Below are 20,187 nucleotides of genomic sequence, written 5' to 3' on the forward strand. Positions count from 1 at the left end.
GCCCTCCTGCTTGGTTCATGTGGATGACGCGTACCTGCATCATCCACCGAAGTCTCTTCAGCACCGTTCTCCTGCACAGGTGTGCTTATCTGCCCTGTTGAGGGCAGAGCAAAGTCCTGCAGTGCACAGGCGCTGGCCCTCTCTGACCTTTCCTGGCGCCTGCGCACTGCAGTAGTTTGCTCTACCCTCAACAGGGCAGATAAGTATGCCTGCGCAGGATGCTGTTGTGAGCCTGTGTGGATGATGCAGGGACGCGTCATCCACATGAAACAAGCAGGAGGACGGCATTACAAGATGGACCAAGAAGAGCAACACCCCTTGGACCGGACCGCCCCGCAGGTGAGTACAAGTTATTTTTCTTCTCTTACAGGTCGGATCGGGGGCAGATATACAGCATTATAGAATGCTGTATATCAGCCCTGTAAGGTGATGGCCGTAACTGGTGACAGGTTCGCATTTAAGTTTTAAGATTTTTCTGTTCTTATTTCATTCTCAGACAGATCTATAGACCCCGTTACACATAACGATGTCCCAGCGATCCCACCAACGATCCGACATGGATGGGTTCGCTGGGACATCGTTGGGCTGTTCGCTGGTGAGCTGTCACATAGGCAGCCCCTTCAGCGATCAGGACCAGGTAGCAAGCTGGTTTCTAATGTAAACATTGGGTATCCAGGAGCCGCAGCTTTTGGATACCCGCTGTTTACCTTGGAAACCGATGTACACGCTGGTTTCAAAGGTAAACAGCGGGTATCTAAGAGCCGCGCAGCTCCTGGATACCCGATGTTTACATTAGAAACCAGCGTCGCTGATCGCTGGTCTCTAGCTGCCACACGCAGCGATGCGTGCTGGCCAGCGGGAGACCAGCAGTCAAAAAATGGCCCAGGCCGATCGAGCACGATCAGCGATACCCGGCAGGGGGGGGGCGGTCACTGATCCCCGTCACACACAGCGATCTCGCTGGCGAGATCACTGTGGCGTCACAAAATCAGCGATCTCACTAGCGAGATTGCTGTGTGTGACGGGGCCTTATGCTTGGCCCACAGCCTGGAACCGCTCCTTTACATATAAGAAAAATGTGGATTTCTCTGGAATAAGACCATCAGATCACCAATATCAATAATTAGATGTTATTCAGCTACCTATGACCTACAGTACGTGCAGGAGGGTTGATCCTACTGACATAGATTAAGTCTGATATTAACATATTCAGTTATCAACATGTCCGATAAGTGTACAACAATACATTGTTTTTATAGCTGCTACCTGATCTTTTATGTACATTGACTTTGGGTATCTCATTTCATACATCAATTGTATACATCGAACATTCAGCCATGAATAGTGCGAGAATATTTTTCATTTATCGGGATGGTTCTTCTCTTCTCAGGAATAAAATACATTCTAGATTTGAGTCTCTACTCTAAAAGTTTCAAGTATCAAACTCTAAATGTTGGAAAAAGGTGTAAAAGTTATGAAGTATTTATTTCATTGATGGATTGGTCGTTTATTTTGCTTTGGATTTTTATTTCAGATACTCCAAATTGTTAATGACTTTGATGAGGAAGACTTTCATTTATTGGAAAAGATTTCATATACAACTTCAGCACAGAAGATTAAAAACCTTGTGAAAAAGATAGCAGTGCCATCAAAACGGTAAGTATAATCTTTAATTGTTAAAACTGTAACAATCAGCTGTCATCACCAACAAAGGCTTGTGTACAAAGTATTACCGTATATACTCGTATATTACCCTCCCCCCTCCCCTAATTTTGCCACACAAAACTGGGAAAACTTATTGACTCGAGTATAAGCCGAGGGTGGAAAATGCAGCAGATACTGGTAAATTTCAAAAATAAAAGTAAAATTAATTGAGACCTCATTAGGTTAAATGTTTTTGAATATCCATATTGAATCATGAGCCCCATATAATGCCCCATACAGTTCATGATGGGCTCCATAAGATGCTCCATACAAAAAACACCCCATATAATGCTCCATAACGTTCACGATGGGCACCATAAAATGCTCCATGCAAAAAATATGCCCCATATAATGCTACACAAAGGTTAATAATGGCCCCATAAGATGCTCCATATTAAAATATGCCCCATATAATGGTCCATAAAAGGTTAATGATGGCCTCATAAGATGCTCCATAGAATAATATGCCCTATATAATGCTCCATAAAAGGTTAATGATGGCCCCATAAGATGCGCCATAAAATAATATGCCCCATATGCTGTTTCATAAAGGTTAATGGGCCCCATAAGAGACTCCATAGAATAATATGCCCCATATGCTGCTGCGATAAAAAAAAGACATACTCAACTCTTGCCGCTGGGGGCCAGGTGCCAGTGTCTTGAGCAGGTGGGGACACCGGCGCACTATAGGGGACAGGTGCCGGTGTCGCCGCTGGCTCAGACTCCCGGCACTTGCGATATTCACCTGTCCCCGTTTCACCATCACGCGCTGCTCTGTCTTCCGGGTCTCTGCAGTGACTGTTCAGGCAGAGGACGCTCACTAAACACGTCATCGAGCCCTCTGACGTGAACGTCACAGCCAGAGAACACGGAAGACAGAGTGGTGATAATGCACAGTGTCCTCCCCGAGATCCTAACTTTGATCGTCTATATAAAATTCGGACAGTGGTTGAACACTTCAGCAGAAAATTTGCTGAGGCGTACACACCCCAGAGGGACATCGCTATTGATGAATCTCTCATTCACTTCAAAGGGAGGCTAAAATCCCAACAATAATCTAACTCACAGAATGCTGTAGATAAGCCCCTGATGGTGATGGCAGCAGCTCATAGGGCTAAAAATAGATGACAGATCCCCTTTAAAAAGTTAGTTGTGTCAAATATATTGTTTGCTAGAAAACTTCTAGATCATCCCCCAAAGACGTTTGTCCTCTCTTGATGACTTAATTACATACGTGGGGGGGGGGGGGTTACTTGGCTGATTTAAAGGTTTTCCTGTCTGCCTATCAGCGTTGCCATGAGAGTTTTGAGAAATTCTCAGTTGCAGTGAATCTGCATTGTCCAGTATTACCAAGCCTCATGCAGCCCCCAATAAGTCGTCTTTGTGGGGTTGAAGTAATGACACAACATCAACTAGGTAAATAGTTGATAGACTTTGTATCACTTTAAGTTTATTCGGTCAAATGTACAGATAACTACATTTAGCAATATTACTCTGGATATTTTCACATTCAGAAAGAACATAATTTTTATGAGTTTTAAGAGTGTCTATACCTTAAATAATTTCAATCTAAACATGATGTTCTTTCTGTGATTTTTTTTTTTTTAAATAAATGTCAGCTTTTACATTGGGGTAATAAGAAAAGGACTGATTAAAAAGGCAAAAATCATTCCCTGAGTCTGTTGGACACCATTGCGAACTGTTCCAATTAGTGTATCTAAAAATGCTAGAGCCACTTGCAAGACGTGATTTCTTGAACAAAGTCATTATATGTGGGGAATGACAACTAAAATGGTTAAGAAGCGGTAATAAGAAAGCTGCAGATTGGATTTTGCAAATTAGAGGGGGTGAATGAGCAGGGAAGCTGTCCGAAATTAGAAGAAAAATAGAATGTGTTACATTTCACCAGGTCATCTACCAGTATAATAAAGTGTTCATGTAAGAAAATTTGAAAAGTATAAATACAATCAGCATCAAAGATGAACAACTTTGCAAATTCTTTGCTTCACTTTTAGTTATTGTGAATTGTGATCCCTCTTAATCATAGCTACATGTACAGTGTAAAAGTTTGGGCACCCCTGGTCAATGTTACTGTGAACAGTTAATCAAATTAAGTTAAGCCTCTGAAAAAGGCCTAAAGTTAAAGATGGCACACCTTCTTTGTATTTTAGGCCAAAAATATATTTTCATCTTTTACATTATAAAAATTGCAAAAATGGAAAATGGGCCGATGCAAAAGTTTCATCACCCATTGAGATTTGTTTGCTCAGATAACAGGTTTTGGACCTTAATTAACCTGCTTGGGTAATGGCCTGTTCACTATCATCGTTGAAGAAGGTGATGCAAAATTCCCAGCTTATAGTTTCATTTTTTACTTTTTAAAATTTACAAAAATGAAAATGGGCCAAATCAAAAGTTTAAGCACCCTGCCTGGTTAGTACCTAGTAGCATTTTCAATGATGTTCAGACCAGCGGACTGTAACGGCCATTGTAAATCCTTCAGCTTGCGCCTTTTGAGGTAGTCTATCGTGGATTTTGACGTATGTTTAGGATCATTATCCATTTGTAGAAGCCATCCTCTTTACACCTTCAGCTTTTTTTCCAGATGGTATGTTTGCATCAATAATTTGTTGATATTTCATTGAATCCATTCTTCCCTCTACCTGTGAAATTTCCCCGTGCCATTGGGTGCAACAAAACCCCAAAGCATGATTGATCTACACCCATGCTTAATGGTTGGCGAGATGTTTTTTTTCTGAAATTATGTGCACTTTTTCTTCTCCACACATGCCTTTGATCAAGAGTTCTACCATAGGACTTATTTCCAAAATGCACCAGGCTTTGTTTAGATGTTCTTTTGCATACTTCTGACTCTGAATTTTATGGTGAGGATGCAGGAGAGGTTTTCTTCTGATGACTCTTCCATGAAGGCCATATTTGTGCAGGTGTCTCTGAATAGAAGAACAATCTAACACAACTCCAGAGTCTGCTAAATCTTTCTGAAGGTCTTTCGCAGTCCAGCGTGAATTCTGATTTGCCTCTCTATCAATCCTACGAGCAGCTCTCACTCAAATTTTGCTTGGTCTAAATACCATTTTAAAAAATATGTAGTGCAGATAAACCAAAGGATTTGGACTATATTAATCCCTTCCTGACATCTGACGTACTATGCCGTCCATGGGACCCGGGACCCTATGTCCATGGACGGGATAGTACGTCATAGCGATCAGCGGTGCTCACGGGGTGACCGCCGCTGATCGCGGCCAGGTGTCAGCTGATTATCACAGCTGACACCCGGCACGTTAACCCCTGGCTCACTGCGATCAAACACGATAGCAGTGTATTGGGGTTTGGGGAAGCATCGGCAGGGAGGGGGCTCCCTCCGTGCTTTCCTGAGCCCCCCGGAGCAGCGCGATGTGCTACGCTTCTCCGGGGTCCTCCTTCCCTGCAGGTCCCCAGATCCAATATGGCGGTGGGGACCTTCGGGGGCCTGCAGGGAGCCGGCTTCCTCAGTGCCTGCAAAGCGCAGGCATGAGGAAGCCTTCTGCAGTGCCTGTGTCAGATCACTAATCTGTCACAGCGATCTGTGATGTCAGATCAGCGATCTCACACATGACAGTGATGTCTCCCCTGGGACAGTGTAATAAAGTTAAAAAAAAGTGTAAAAAAAATTAAAAATCACTAAATAAATTAAAAAAAAAAAAAATTCCCTAATTCATTTTTTGGAAGTAAAAAAAAAGTGCACATTTAGTATCGCTGCGTCCATAACTACCCGCCCTATAAAACTGTCCCATTAGTTAACCCCTTTAGCGAACCCCTTAAAAAATAAAAATAAACAAAAGCAAAAAATAATGCTTTATCATACCGCCGAACAAAAAGTGCAATAACGTGCGATCAAAAAGACGGATATAAATAACCATGGTACAGCAGAAAACGTCATCTTGTCCCGCAAAAAACAAGCCATCATACAGCGTCATCAACGACAAAATAAAAAAGTTATAGCTCGCACAATAAAGCGATGCAAAAATAATTTTTTATATAAAATGGTTTTCATTGTATAAAAGCGCCAAAACAGGAAAAAAAAAGACATAAATGAGGTATCGCTGTAATCGTACTGACCCGAAGAATAAAACCGCCTTATCAATTTTACCGCACGTGGAATGGTGTAAACGCACCACCCCAAAAGAAATTCTTGAAGTGCTGGTTTTTGTTCATTCTGCATCACAAAAATCGGAATAAAAAGCGATAAAAAAAATGTCACATGCCCAAAAATGGTACCAATAAAAACATCAACTCATCCCACAAAAAATAAGACCTCACATGACTCGGATCAAAATATGGAAAAATTATAGCTCTCAAAATGTAGTGATGCAAAAACTATTTTTACAATAAAAAGCGTCTTTTAGCGTATGACAGCTGCCAAACATAAAAACCCGCTATAAATAGTAAATCGTACCCCCCTTTACCACCTCCTTAGTTAGGGAAAAATAATAAAATTAAAAAAATGTATTTATTTTCATTTTTCCATTAGGGTTAGAGCTAGGGTTGGGGCTGAGATTAGGGTTAGGGCTGTGTTGGGGTTAGGGTTGGAGTTAGAATTGGGGGTTTCCACTGTTTGGGCACATCAGGTGCTCGCTGCGCGGCGCTTAGAAACCTGCTATTTACCTTGGATACCAGCTCCCTGCACCAGCACGCTGGTATCTAAGGTACACTGCGGGTAACTAAGCGACGCGCGTGCTTGTTACCCGCGTTGTCACTGGTCCTGATCGCTGCTGAGATCTGCCTGTTTGGCAGCTCACCAGCGATCCTGAAAAGGTCATATCATTGTAGGGATCGCTGGTGCGTCGCTATGTGTGATGGGGGCCTTACTGAGGGATCAGTGACCTGTCAGAAGCCATACAGATGAATACCTAATCAGAGGACCACATAAAGCCCCCACCACAGGCCGCCTCAGAGCAAGAGCCTATCAGTAACTTAAAACTGCAAATAAAGATTAAACAACAAACACAAGACTGATCTAATCATCCAAGATATCATTGTAATCAGTATAACGGTGCCAACCTGACAGTGTCTGTAGGTTACTGTGCACAATCCTGCTGACAGTGTGGTGCTTGCAGGTACGCAGGATGCATCGACGAGTCGCGAGACAATTTGGTGCTTTCTATAATACCATTTATAAGGCTAGAGGGAAGTTTCCTCTGTCACGGCCTGATCAACAAAAGGGGTAACACGGGTTGCCCTCGCAGGGGCTCTATACAAGCAAACAAATGGGTAGAACATGACTACTTCCGGCAATAGCCGGTCACTATAGGGCCGCGGTATGGCCGATTACGGGTCCTTAATTATATAGTCAACTTAGCCGTCCAGACGTCACTCACCATTCGGGATGGTGGTCTTTCGGCGTAGTAGTCGCCGGGCCCAGTTGCTGAGGCATTGACGAAGTCTTCGCACGCTCCGGTGCGCTGATGACACTGGAGCCCCACAGGCCCCGGCGGAGTCTTTGGACGGATGGGCCGCAGCCCATGGACTGGGGCAAGTGGCAGCGATGTGGGGTGGCGAATGACAGGCCACTTGCGCAGCTAACTGCTGCGACGGGGAGTCCACGGCCAGCAGAGGCTCAGCCCCTTCTGCGGACCGGAGAAGTACAGTGGTGGCCGCCGACGGCACTGTACTTGTCGCGGCCACTGGTGAGCAGGGCGGCTGCGGGTGGCGGGGAACAGGCTGGAGCGAGACGGCAGCGGCTGCGGGCAGGTCGCCGCCGCGGGCTGAGGTGGGGCGGCAACGGTCGCGGGTCAAACTGGGCTGGAGCGGGGCAGCAAGTTTAGGATGATCGCCTTGGCGCCGTCCCTCTGGAGTCCTCAGTGAGCGTCTTCCCTGGCACTGGTAAGTCGCTCTAGCTTTCGGTCGCTCCCACGGTCTCCTGCTGCCTCTGTCCCGGTGCTGACTCATCGTCCCGGGAATTCCCTGCCTCCTTTTTACTGGTCCCTCCCTCAGCCCATCTGTCTGTCACAACGGTCCGTCCCCGAACTCTGTCCCTTGGGGACAGTTTCCTCCGGAACCCAGATGACGGCTCCCTTGGTTCCGGCCCGGACACTTGACGGGGGCTGTTCCTCCCACAACAGGTTCTCTTTAAAGCTATATAATGTCCTGTATAATTTGAAACCATATTAGTTGTCCAGTATTTGTGTTTGTTTTAGGTTCCCAAATATAAAAAATGCATTCTTTTTATTTTGAAGTACTTCAAGTGACTTGGTTATGAAAGTCGATTCTCTTCTCTCATCTATGCCCAAGGGAGAGTCCAGACTCGATCTGAAGTTTGTGAAGCAGAAACACAGGTACATTCTCAATTTACCTCCCTCAAAGACACAAGTTTTGGTATTCAGAGAAAATGCCTGGACCAAGTTTTGCGTTTGTACGCATATTCCCTAGCTTGTGTAAATTCATGTGTTCACTTGTTAATTTTATGCCATGAAGAAGATAAAGAATTTAATGAGGACGATTTCGCTTTCCTGACATGTCTTTATTATTAAATAATTGAGTTCCTCATGAAATAACTTGACAAGTAGTAGTTATCATACGCGTGATAACAATTTGTGTCAGGCTGTCCAATCAGTGATGACTGTGTAAGGATTGCACACCCTTATCATTGCAATTTATTTAGACATTTTTAAGCAGAATAACTGATGAACAATACAGCAGAGTTTTAAGAAGCCCTGATTCAGCTTTTTTTTTCTTTTTCTTTTTTTTTTATTCAAAAGGCTATGTTCACATGTCCAGTAATGACCAGTTTGAGTGGAACCAGCACTAATCTGTTGGCAAATAAGTTGTGCAGATACAACTTTAGTCTGTCTATGGAAAACTGATCCATTAATTAGCTATCTGTTTTTTTGTTTGTTTTATTTTTTATTTGTAATGCATCTATTTTTTCTTACTGGAGCCGTTTTAACTGATCACTACGAGACATATGAACATAGCGTAAGAAATGCAAGTATTGAAGGGGTTTTACCCCTTGAATTTTATTTAGCCCTTAAGCTCAGTGATGTATATTATAACAGACACCAAACTTTATAACAGACACCAAACTTTACCTGACCTCTGCCTCTCCACCGGTGTTCCATTCTTTGTTGATCGGCTGCAGCAGTGACTTAACATTAGCGACACTGCAGCCAATCGACGTAAAGTCATCACTACAGTCAATCAGCAAAAACCAGAACAGTGGTGGAGAGGCAACACTAGACTCGTTGAGCATGATTGAGAGTTTAGTATGTTTTTTTTCTCTATGACTGAGCTAAAAATAGTTGAAAAAAGACCACCCCTTTAACTTTATCAGACATATATTTCAATGTCAAGAAAAAAGAATAACGCACTGGAACTCAGTGTGATGTTTAAATGAAGCTGCTGGTTGTAGGACAGGATCTGTGTGCTAGCCTGTCAGCAAGGTTGATAAAGTAATGACAAAGAGAACAGGCATGCTACCATGAAAGATAGTGCACATAAAGTATAGAGCACTATAGAAATCAGTTATGTGAATGATTCACATGAGATTATGGACAGTGATGTCCTCTTCGGCACACCCCACTCGTGCCGCAATCTAGCAGCATCGCTTCTGACCATAGTGCTCCGCCATTTGAACATCTGACTGCCACAAAGAGGGGCATCCACGGGAGGGCACTCAAAACTGAAACAGGACTTTGCCACCAGTAGTGTCACAAGATGGGAGCTGCATGTTTATTACCAGTAAGTACCCCACTCACAACGGCCACCATAACTAACCTTGTGGTATATACTGTAAATAGCCATTTGCAGGAGGAACCCCTGCAACTAGTCGGGGATACTTTGGGTCATTTTTGTTTACCTTGATAATTACCAATTTTATTCACTCAGGGCTTAAATAATTTCTTAACAACTAGTGGAGATATTTACAGCCACTAGATTGTACTCTACCACGGCATAAATTTACTGAGCACACCCGTGTCCTTTGATAGCCCACCAGCTTATATCTAGTGCAATCTCATGTGATTCATTTCTACCTCACTCTGCTCTATATCTTATTGCACAATTGTTCATAGTAGCGCTGTAATTCTCTTTGTCATTTATTTCAATATGTTGTAGATGTATTCTTCAATTTGCAGTATCACATGCTGTGGTGGTAGATCTAATTTTCCTTGTGTTTTGTTTAGTTTCATATTTTACTATTCAACATTTTCTACAATTTTAGTTATTGGCATTATGGTTTTTTTTCTAGTCTGATCAAACTGGAACCCCAAGAAGAAGGGCCTTTCATAGATGTAATTGCTGTGGTTGATCCTCTATCTCGAGAATCTCAAAAGATGTCACATTTATTAATTGTAAGTTGTAATTTAAAACAATTATGAGACCTAAAAATGGGTAAGGTGCACAATGTGGTGATATTGCTCTTAAAGTGAGTTTTTTGTAATACAATTATAAACATTTTCTAGGTGTTTCGAGATCTATCTGATCACAGTGTTAAAGATAAGTTAATACTGACAGTGCTGGCCAATAAATCTAGAGGAAAGATAACTTGTGCAATTTGTGCGATGTAAGATGAGTGTTTTGAATAATACAATTGTAGAAGAGACTTGTTTAATATACAGTGAAGGAAATAGTTATTTGATCCCTTGCTGATTTTGTAAATTTGCCCACTGACAAAGACATGAGCAGTCTATAATTTTAAGGGTAGGTTAATTTTAACATTGAGAGAATATCAAAAAATAAAATCCAGAAAATCACATTGTATAAACACACGCCCCCTGATGAAGTATTGAAACGAAACGTGCGTTGGGGCGGTGAGGACGCTTTCTTCAAACATACACCTCAGTAAGTTTGTCCATCTTGTTTTTTTGATGTTGTAAAATATGAGTTCATGGTAAACTATTTATTGGTATGTGGGGAATGTATATTATACCCCTGATACTGTTATTTATATCTGGATACAGTGAGCTTGATAAGCCACAGGACACTGTGAGTAGATATATTTAATTAGCGTCCCCATTCTTTTGTAATTACCCAGAAATATTGCTGTATGTGATTCTTTAATTGTAATATTTATTTAAGTTAATAAAATAGTTTTAAGGGTTTATACTCCTCTGGTTATTTTTTAACCATTTTTGTTTTGAATATTCTATATGAGTTAAATTACCCATTTACTCTGGTGCGCTTCTGATATTTAATAGCTATAATTTTAAGGGTAGGTTAATTTTAACATTGAGAGATAGAATATCAAAAAATAAAATCACATTGCATAAACTATATAAATTTATTTGCATTTTGCAGTGAGAAATAAGTATTTGATCCCTTACTAAGAAAAATAAGTATTTGATCCCCTACTAACCAATAAGAGTTCTGCCTCCTACAGACCAGTTAGACGCTCCTAATCAACTCATTACCTGTATTAAAGACAGCTGTCTTACATAGTCACCTTTACAAAAGACTCCTGTCCACAGTCTCAACTATCAGTCAAACTCTAACCTCTACAACATGGGCAAGAACAAAGAGCTTTATAATTATTTCAGGGACAAGATCATAGACCTGCACAAAGCTGGAATTAGAACCATAAGTAAGATGCTGGGTGAGGAGACAACGGTTGGTGCAATAGTAAGAAAATGGAAGAAATACAAAATGACTGTCACATCGATCTGGGACATCATGCAAAATCTCACCTCGTGGGGTATCCTCGATCATGAGGAAGGTGAGAGATCAGCCTAAAACTACACAGGGGGAGCTTGTTAATGATCTCAAGGCAGATGGGACCACAGTCGCCAAGAAAACAATTGGTAACACATAACGCCGTAAAGGTTTAAAATCCTTCAGTGCCCACAAGGTCCCCCTGCTCAAGAAGGCACATTTGCATGCCTGTCTGGTGTTTGCCATTGAACACCTGGATGATTCTGTGAGTGATTGGAAGAAGGTGCTGTGGTCAAATGAGACAAAAATTGAGTTTCTTGGCATTAACTCAACTCTCTGTGTTTGGAGGAAGAGAAATGCTGCCTATGACCCAAAGAACACCATCCCTACTGTCAAGCATGGAGGTGGAAACATTGTTTTGGGGGTGTTTCTATGGAAGAATGGATGGAGCCATGTACCGTAAAATCCTGAGTGACAACCTCCTTCCCTCCGCCAGGACATTAAAAATGGGTCACGGCTGGGTCTTCCAGCAAGAAAATGACCCAAAACATACAGCCAAGGCAACAAAGGAGTGGTTAAAAAAGCACATTAAGGTCATGGAAAGGCCTAGCCAGCCTCCAGACCTTAATCCCATATAAAAATTATCGAGTTACTTGAAGCTCCGAGTCTCCAAGCGACAGCCTCAAAATCTTAATGATTTAGAGATGATCTGCAAAGAGGAGTGGACCAAAATTCCCCCTGACATGCACAAACCTCATCAACTACAAAAAACGTCTGACTGATGTGCTTGCCAACAAGGGTTTTGCCACCAAGTATTAAGTCTTGTTTGCCAGAGGGATCAAATACTTATTTCTCAATGCAAAATGCAAATAAATTTATATAAATTATACAATGTGAGTTACTGGATTTTATTTTTGATATTATATCTCTTAGTGTTAAAATTAACCTACCCTTAAAATTATAGACTGTCCATGTCTTTGTCAGTGGGCAAACGTACAAAATCAGCAAGGGATCAAATACTTATTTCCTTCACTGTACTATATATTTTTGAAAATTTAATCATTAAATGTGTACATTTTTCTGTTTTCAAATCGTGTAAGGCTTGTTATCGTGAAATAAGTCTTTGTTTGATGGCCACTGTGCCTCTAAATAGGCTGATACGTCCTGTCCTGTAGGAAGAACTGTTCAGTAGGTATTATCATCATAGGCTAGATTAAAATGAAATCTAAACTTCTATTATAAAGCTAAGCACTAATAGTACAGGATCAGCCATTGGGTCAGGGGTGTTAAATTGGGCAGTAGACCAGGGCCTCTATCCTTCAGTCTGAGTGGAGGGAGGTGTAGGGAGAAACAGTCTGGGTGAGAAAGACGGCCATAAGGAGCAGTCTCTGAGTGAGGAGAGCGTATGGCAACTTCTGTAACAATCGGTAACCGCTGTTTTGATTCTGCAGACAGTGCTCCTTTATTCATAGGCAATAGATTTTGTGTTTTGAAGATAAAGGCTATGTTGAGATGTTACAAATCAAAAGTTTAGATTCTCTTATGCTGGAGAGTCGATCATTTCGATAGTTTCTTTACTTGTATTTAGAACATATTGAGGTGAGGGCTAACTATTTTTTTTGTAATAGGAAAAGGATAAGTAATCTTTAAATAAGTTGTTCTTGTTAAAGTTCTGTTTGTCATTTTAGCAATCTGTTCTGCACATAATACTGTACAATATTTCTATGGTTGCTGCTCTCGCTTGGATCCTTTTTTAGGAGTGTTGCATTGCATATGTATCCTTGGATGAATAATCTCTCTTTTTATTCTGAGGTTGAACAATCATAATGTGTCCTAATATGCTTTAATTCCTTTTCAGGTACTTGGCCGTCTAATGAATATGAAACTGACCATGTTCATGAATTGCAAAGCGAAATTATCTGAAATGCCCTTGAAAAGGTAGCGTCTGAATTCCTATAAATGTCTTTAGTTACATAGCAAGTAAATAGTGCACAAAGACGTCTCGGTTTATTCCCCTTATATCTGATTAATACGTAACTTGTTATCATATATCCTTTTTACAACATTTCCTGCAGATTATCTATTAATTGGTTATGTTTTGCATATCATAAATTAACAGAAAATTCATGTAAAAAGACCTTTACAAATCAGTATGTGTGCCTCGACTGATGTAATTTTCAGACATTGGTTTTCCAAGTAAGATGATTCTGTCTTGTGTCTTTTTTAGTTTAATGCAGAAGCAGTACAGAAAATCTTTAAGAATTTAGTAAAAAAAAAAAACTCGAAAGGAAAGTATCATTTTTTAAAAATTTGGATATCTAGGAAAATGAGTGTGGTGCGCATGGAAAATTTTCATTAGCCGTCGTGCTTCTCCAAACCGAATGTCACGCCTTCTCAAAAAACATATATGGATTTGCATCTCAGCATCAGGCCCAGTAAATTTCCTGGAAACCTGGAAACACAGCCTGTGTTTTAGGCTGTGTGCCCACGATGCGATTTTTAAGCGTTTTTGCCGTGATTTTCGGCGCAAAAACGTTTAAAAATCATGTACAGAACGCTCCCCATGCATTCCTATGGCATTCCGCACATGCTGTGCTAATGCTGCGCTTTTTTCCGTGGCGGAAACGCATCGCGGAAAAAATCGCAGCATGATCATTCTTTTGTGCAGAATCGCAAAGAATTGCCGCGATTCCGCACCCATAGGAATGCATGAGAATCGCTTACTTCCCGCATGTCTCTATGCCTACCATGCGGGAAGTCAAGCGTCTCATGTGCGGCTGGTACCCACGGTGTGGAGGAGAGGAGACTGTCCTCCAGGCCCTGGGTACCATACCCCTGTAAAAAAAAAGAATAAAAAATAAAAAATCAGGATATATTTACCTTCCGACGTCCCGCGCTGCATTCCCGGCCTAAGCGTTCCCAGTAATGCCTTGCGGCAAGGTCCTGTGATGACGTAGTCTCGCGTGACTCTATCGGTCTCGCGAGATCGCTATAGTAACGCGAGACCAACGTCATCACAGGTCTCGCAAGGCATTACTGGGAACGCTGAGGCCCGGGATGGCAGCGCGGGACGTCAGAAGGTAAATATACCCCGTTTTTTTTTTTTATCATTTTATCCTTTACTATTGAGGCCGCATAGGCGGCCTCAATAGTAAAATGCTGCTCACACTTGTCAAACACTATGTTTGACGAGTGTGACCAACGTGTCAATCACTTTCCAAGCGATGCTTCAAATCGCTTGGAAAGTGCTTGAGAAAATCGCGAACAGAATCGCGGTGAAATCGCGCGGAAAAAAAACGTGCGATTTCTGGGAAGGAGTCCGGTTTTCAGTGTGCGTTTTAACACGCAACGTGGACACACAGCCTTGAGGTAGTTTATTTATTGAATAATATTCCTTGATGTACATAGGCTGTTTTAGATCGTAGCCTTTGGTAATGGTTTGCAAAATATTGCAAGTGTGTTTATATAGCTTTTAAAAGGAGTGTCACACCCAAAACGCAACTTAAACTACTTATACAGTCTTATAAGTTGCTGCAAAAATCATTCCAGTAGTATAGTTCTCACTTTCTCAGGTAACATAGTAACATACATGGTAACATAGTTATTAAGGTTGAAGGGAGACTTTTTAAGTCCATCTAGTTCAACCCATATCCTATCCTAACTTGCCCTAACATGTTGATCCAGAGGAAAGCAGAAAAAAACCCCATGTGGCAAACAGTAAGCTTCACATTGGGGAAAAAAATTCCTTCCCGACTCCACATACGGCAATCAGACTAGCTCCCTGGATCAACGCAATATTAAGGAAACTAGTGTATATACCCTCTAATATTCTACTTTTCAAGAAAGGCATCCAGGCCCTTCTTAAATTTTTGTAATCACTCATTACAACATCATATGGCAGAGAGTTCCATAGTCTCACTGCTCTTACAGTAAAGAATCTGCGTCTGTGATTATGCTTAAACCTTCTTTCCTCCAGACGTAGAGGATGCCCCCTTGTCCCCGTCACAGGTCTAAGAGTTAAAAGATCATTAGCAAGGTCTTTTGTTTTGTCCCCGCATATATTTATACATTGTAATAAGATCACCCCTAAACCTTCGATTCTCCAAACTAAATAACCCCAAATGTAATAACCTGCCTTGGTATTGCAGACCCCCTAGTTCCCTAATAACCTTGGTCGCTCTTCTCTGCACCCACTCCAGTTCAGCTATGTCTGTCTTATACACCGGAGACCAGAATTGTACACAGTATTCTAAGCGTGGGCGCACTAGTGACTTATATTGAGGTAAAATTATGTTCTCCTCATGAGCATCTATGCCTCTTTTAATGCATCCCATTATTTTATTTGCCTTTGCAGCAGCTGCCTGACACTGGCCACTAAATGTGAGTTTGTCGTCCACCCATACACCCAGGTCTTTTTCAGTGACAGTTTTGCCCAGTTTTACAATTAAGCACATAATTATACATCTTGTTCGTTCTACCCAAGTGCATGACCTTACATTTATCCCCATTAAAGCTCATTTGCCATTTATCAGCCCAAGCTTCTAGTTTACATAAATCCTCCTGTAATATAAAATTGTCCTCCTCTGTATTGATTACCCTGCAGAGGTGTTCAGAAAAAAATAACACTTTTATCTCTTATGTAGATGAAGGTGCTTGATCCAGGCTTTGCCTGGGCCAAGTTCTCAATGCACCTTTCTGCCCCCTCAATTAATGTGTGTGTGTGTATATATATATATATATATATATATATGTATGTATGTATGTATGTGTGTGTATATATATATATATATATATATATGTGTATATATATATATATATATATATGTGTATATATATATATATATATATATATATATATATATATATATGTATATATATATATATATATATGTATATGTATGTATGTGTGTGTATATATATATATATATTGTGGCGTGGCTAAGGGTTGTATAAGCAAAGGGAGATGTGTGCCTCAGAGATGGCTTGCCTCCGTAATGTAAGGCATAATAGATATAGCCCCCACCCTGGATCTGCCCCCATCCACCTTCCCTATGCCATGGACTTCTATATCACCATCCTGGATCTGCCCCCATCCACCTTCCCTATGCCATGGACTTCTATAGCACCATCCTGGATCTGCCCCCATCCACCTTTTCTATGCCATGGACTTCTATAGCCCCATCCTGGATCTGCCCCCATCCACCTTTCCTACAGCCCCTACCCAACATCCCTACCGTCCCTATCCCCATTCCCTTTTGTACACTTGCCTTGGCAAAACTAATGTGTATTTAGTCCTGCCAATAAAGCTTCTTTGAATTTGATATTGTTATATTACTAATGTTTTACAAGGACCTGTGGTGAGGTCACAGTCACGTGACCAGTCAGCTACTAGGTTCATGAGTGTAGCTACTCCCTTATAATGTAACCTGCTCCTGAACAAGGCAGTTGTAGGTGCGGAGGACTAAGCCTCCCATGTGTGCTGAGACTCCCGGTCTGAGTCAGAAGGCACGAACGTTTGTGTTCTTTTTGCCTAAGCTAAAGGCTATTTTTGGTGATACGCTGCTTTGCGGGTTTATGACACCAATAAACCTCATGATCTGTCTTACGATTGTCTCCCGCTGCACCTGAGCGAGTCGAATCCTATATATATAAAGGATTCGACTCGCTCAGGTGCAGCGGGATCTCCGGTATGGAAGTTAGAGCAAATCCATCCAGAGCTTTAATTCTGACCCCAGGCCTCTCTTAAAGGGATCCCCAGTATGGAAGTTGGGGCAAATCCACTCAACGCTCTGGTCCTGACCCCGGGATTCTCGGTACGGAAGTGAGGGTAAATCCACTCTGCACTTTGGTACTGACCCCAGGCCTCTCTTAAACGGATCTTTGCTATGGAAGTTAGGGTAAATCCCTCAGCGCTCTGATTCTCACCTCAGGCTTCTATTAAAGGGATCTTTGGTATGTAAGTCAGGGCAAATCCACCCGGCGCTCTGGTTCTGATGCCAGGCCTCTCTTAAAGGAATCCCCAGTATGGAAGTTAGGACCGTTCCACTCAGTGAATTGGTTCTGATTCCAGGCTGATGGGATGATGTGTGATATTAGTGGTAGTTGTCCGGTAGCTCTGGCTGATGGGATGATGTGGGATATTAGGAGTAGTAGTCCAGTGGCTCTGACTGACGAGATGATTTGGGATATTATGGGTAGTAGTCCGGTAGCTCTGGCTGACGGGATCATGTGGGATATTAGTGGTAGTAGCCCGGTGGCTCTGGCTGATGGGACGATTTGGGATATTATCGGTAGTAGTCCGGTAGCTCTGGCTGACGGGATGATGTGGGATATTAATGGTAGTAGTCCGGTGGCTCTAGCTGACAGGATGATGTGGGATATTAGGGGGAGTAGTCCGGTGGCTCTAGCTGACAGGATGATGTGGGATATTAGGGGGAGTAGTCCGGTGGCTCTGGCTGACAGGCTGATGTGGGATATTATAGTGAATGTGGCTATGTGGAATGGGCGGGGCTCTACACTCTAATATAATTTGTTATAACTAACCGTAGTTAGTTACTCTGCCCGGGCAGCGCCGGGCTCTTCAGCTAGTGTGTATATATGTGTGAAGAAGGGCTTATTTCCAGCAGATCCGGGGAGTCAGACAAGGCTGCAGCCTAAGCCCAACGCTCTTCAACATTTACATGAATGAGCTGGCTACCTCTCTGGAATCTTCCACAGCACCAGGTCTCACCCTCCACCATGCGCAGGTCAAATTCCTGCTGTATGCAGATGACCTGCTGCTTCTGTCACCAACCGAGAAAGACCTCCAAGACAACCTGAAAATCTTAGAGAAATTCAGCTCCATCTGGGCACTACCGGTCAACCTAAAGAAAACCAACATCATGGTGTTCCAGAAGAGAGAGAGAAAATCAAACCAGCACCCTACATTTATCCTCAACAACTGCGCCCTTACAGGAACGGACAAATATACCTACCTGGGCCTAGAGATTCACCGGTCAGGGAGCTTCAAACAAGCCATAGAGACGTTGAAAGACAAGGCCTGCAAAACCTTCTATGCCATCCGAAGGAAACTCTACCATCTGAAGCCACCAGTGAGGGTCTGGTTAAAAATCTTCGACGCTATCATTGCCCCAATCTTACTGTATGGAAGTGAAGTCTGGGGTCCTCACACCTACCCAGACTGGTCAAGGTGGGATTGCAGCCCAACAGAAATATTCCACCTGGAATTCTGCAAGCACCTTCTGCAAGTCCATTGGAGCACCTCCAACAGTGCTTGCTGGGCTGTGCTGGGCAGATTCCCTCTACACCTAACGGTTCTAAAGAGGGCACTGTCATTCCGGGCTCACCTACGTAGGAGCAATCCAAGCTCCCATCACTATAAAGCCCTGACACATGTAGGTGGAACAGAAAAACGAGGACCCTTGGAACAGCTCACCCAAATCTGACCAGAACACCAACCTGACAAAAGCCAGAATCAGGAAGATGGTAGACAAAGGCCAGGAGAGGTACGCAAGTGACTGGAAGAACGACAGCATCAGCTCACAGAAACTGACCGTGTACCGGAGTCTACAGAGAGACTACAGACTGGCCCCATATCTGGAGAAACTCCCAGACCCCAGAGACCACAAGATCCTGAGCCGATATAGACTCAGTGCCCACAGTATGGCCATCAAATCCGGCCAACACAGGCAGAGCTACAAGCCCAGGGAGGAAAGACTGTGCCAACACTGTCACCTGGAGGACGAAACCCACTTCCTGCTACACTGCTCCAAATACTCAGCAGTGCGGGACACTCACTTCAGGAGACTCTCACATCTCTTCCTGGATTTCATCACCATAAAGGAGGAAGAGAAAACATATATCCTGCTGGGGGAAGAAGAGAGAGCAGTGGAGATAGCAGCGCGGTATGTGAGCGAATGTCATAGACTGCGAGAAAGAGAACTATGATATGCCATGGACTTCTATGGCCCCCACCCTGGATCTGCCCCATCCACCCTCCTTATGCCATGGACTTGTTTAGCCCCATCCTGGATCTGCCCCCATCCACCTTTCCTACAACCCCTACCTAACATCCCTAAAGTCCCTATCCCCATTCCCTTTTGTACACTTGCTTTGGCAAAACTAATGTGTATTTAGTCCTGCCAATAAAGCTTGTTTGAATATATTAACTTGAGAAAGGTCCACAACTCCCAGGACCGAAACGTCACTGTATGGGCAACTAGCCAGATGGGCTAATAAATAACACTTTGCCTGGATTTCTTTTGGTGTGCTACTTTCATCTTGAGAACTATTTTTGAGGTTCGGTATATGCCTGGAAGGCTTGCACCCGCATTGTCTGTTCAGTTTTTGTGCTGCTATATATATAGATGGAATATATATATGTACAGACCAAGAGTTTGGACACCCCTCATTTTGGCATTCAAGAGAATGACAAGAGTGTGCAAATCAGTAATGAAAGCAAAAGGTGGCTACTTTGAAGAACCTAGAATATAAGACATATTGTCAGTTGTTTCACACTTTTTTGCTAATTATATAATTCCACATGTGTTAATTCATAGTTTTGATGCCTTCAGAGTGAATCTACAATTTTCATAGTCATGAAAATAAAGAAAATTCTTTGAATGAGAAGGTGTGTCCAAACTTCTGAAGCCAATGTAGCTAGAAAGATGATTGACACTGTGTGCATCCGCTCGGCTCCTGCAGTGTCGGTGTGCAAGCGTTTTCTGAATAGTTAAGGAGGTGAGCTTATTTTTATAGGGGCTAAATTCTCTGCATAACATTTAGAAGTAGCTTAAGTTGAGTTTGGAGGGTGAAGGGCCCCTTTGTGTGATGACTGGA

General features: G+C 42.5%; 1 protein-coding gene across 3 annotated transcripts in view; it reads left to right on the plus strand.

Moving 5' to 3' along the window:
• Positions 1-20,187, plus strand: part of UGGT2 (UDP-glucose glycoprotein glucosyltransferase 2) — a 548,948-nt gene that overhangs the window by 339,985 nt on the left and 188,776 nt on the right. For all 3 annotated transcript variants that reach the window (XM_073569568.1, XM_073569567.1, XM_073569569.1), the window contains exons 23-26: positions 1,535-1,656; positions 7,941-8,039; positions 9,950-10,052; positions 13,208-13,287. In XM_073569568.1, the coding sequence (XP_073425669.1) occupies positions 1,535-1,656; positions 7,941-8,039; positions 9,950-10,052; positions 13,208-13,287 (404 nt within the window). The remainder of the gene's footprint in view (positions 1-1,534; positions 1,657-7,940; positions 8,040-9,949; positions 10,053-13,207; positions 13,288-20,187) is intronic.

This window comes from Dendrobates tinctorius, unplaced genomic scaffold (assembly GCF_039654945.1).
Source record: "Dendrobates tinctorius isolate UK_male_01 unplaced genomic scaffold, ASM3965494v1 ptg000026l, whole genome shotgun sequence".
NCBI lineage: Eukaryota > Metazoa > Chordata > Amphibia > Anura > Dendrobatidae > Dendrobates > Dendrobates tinctorius.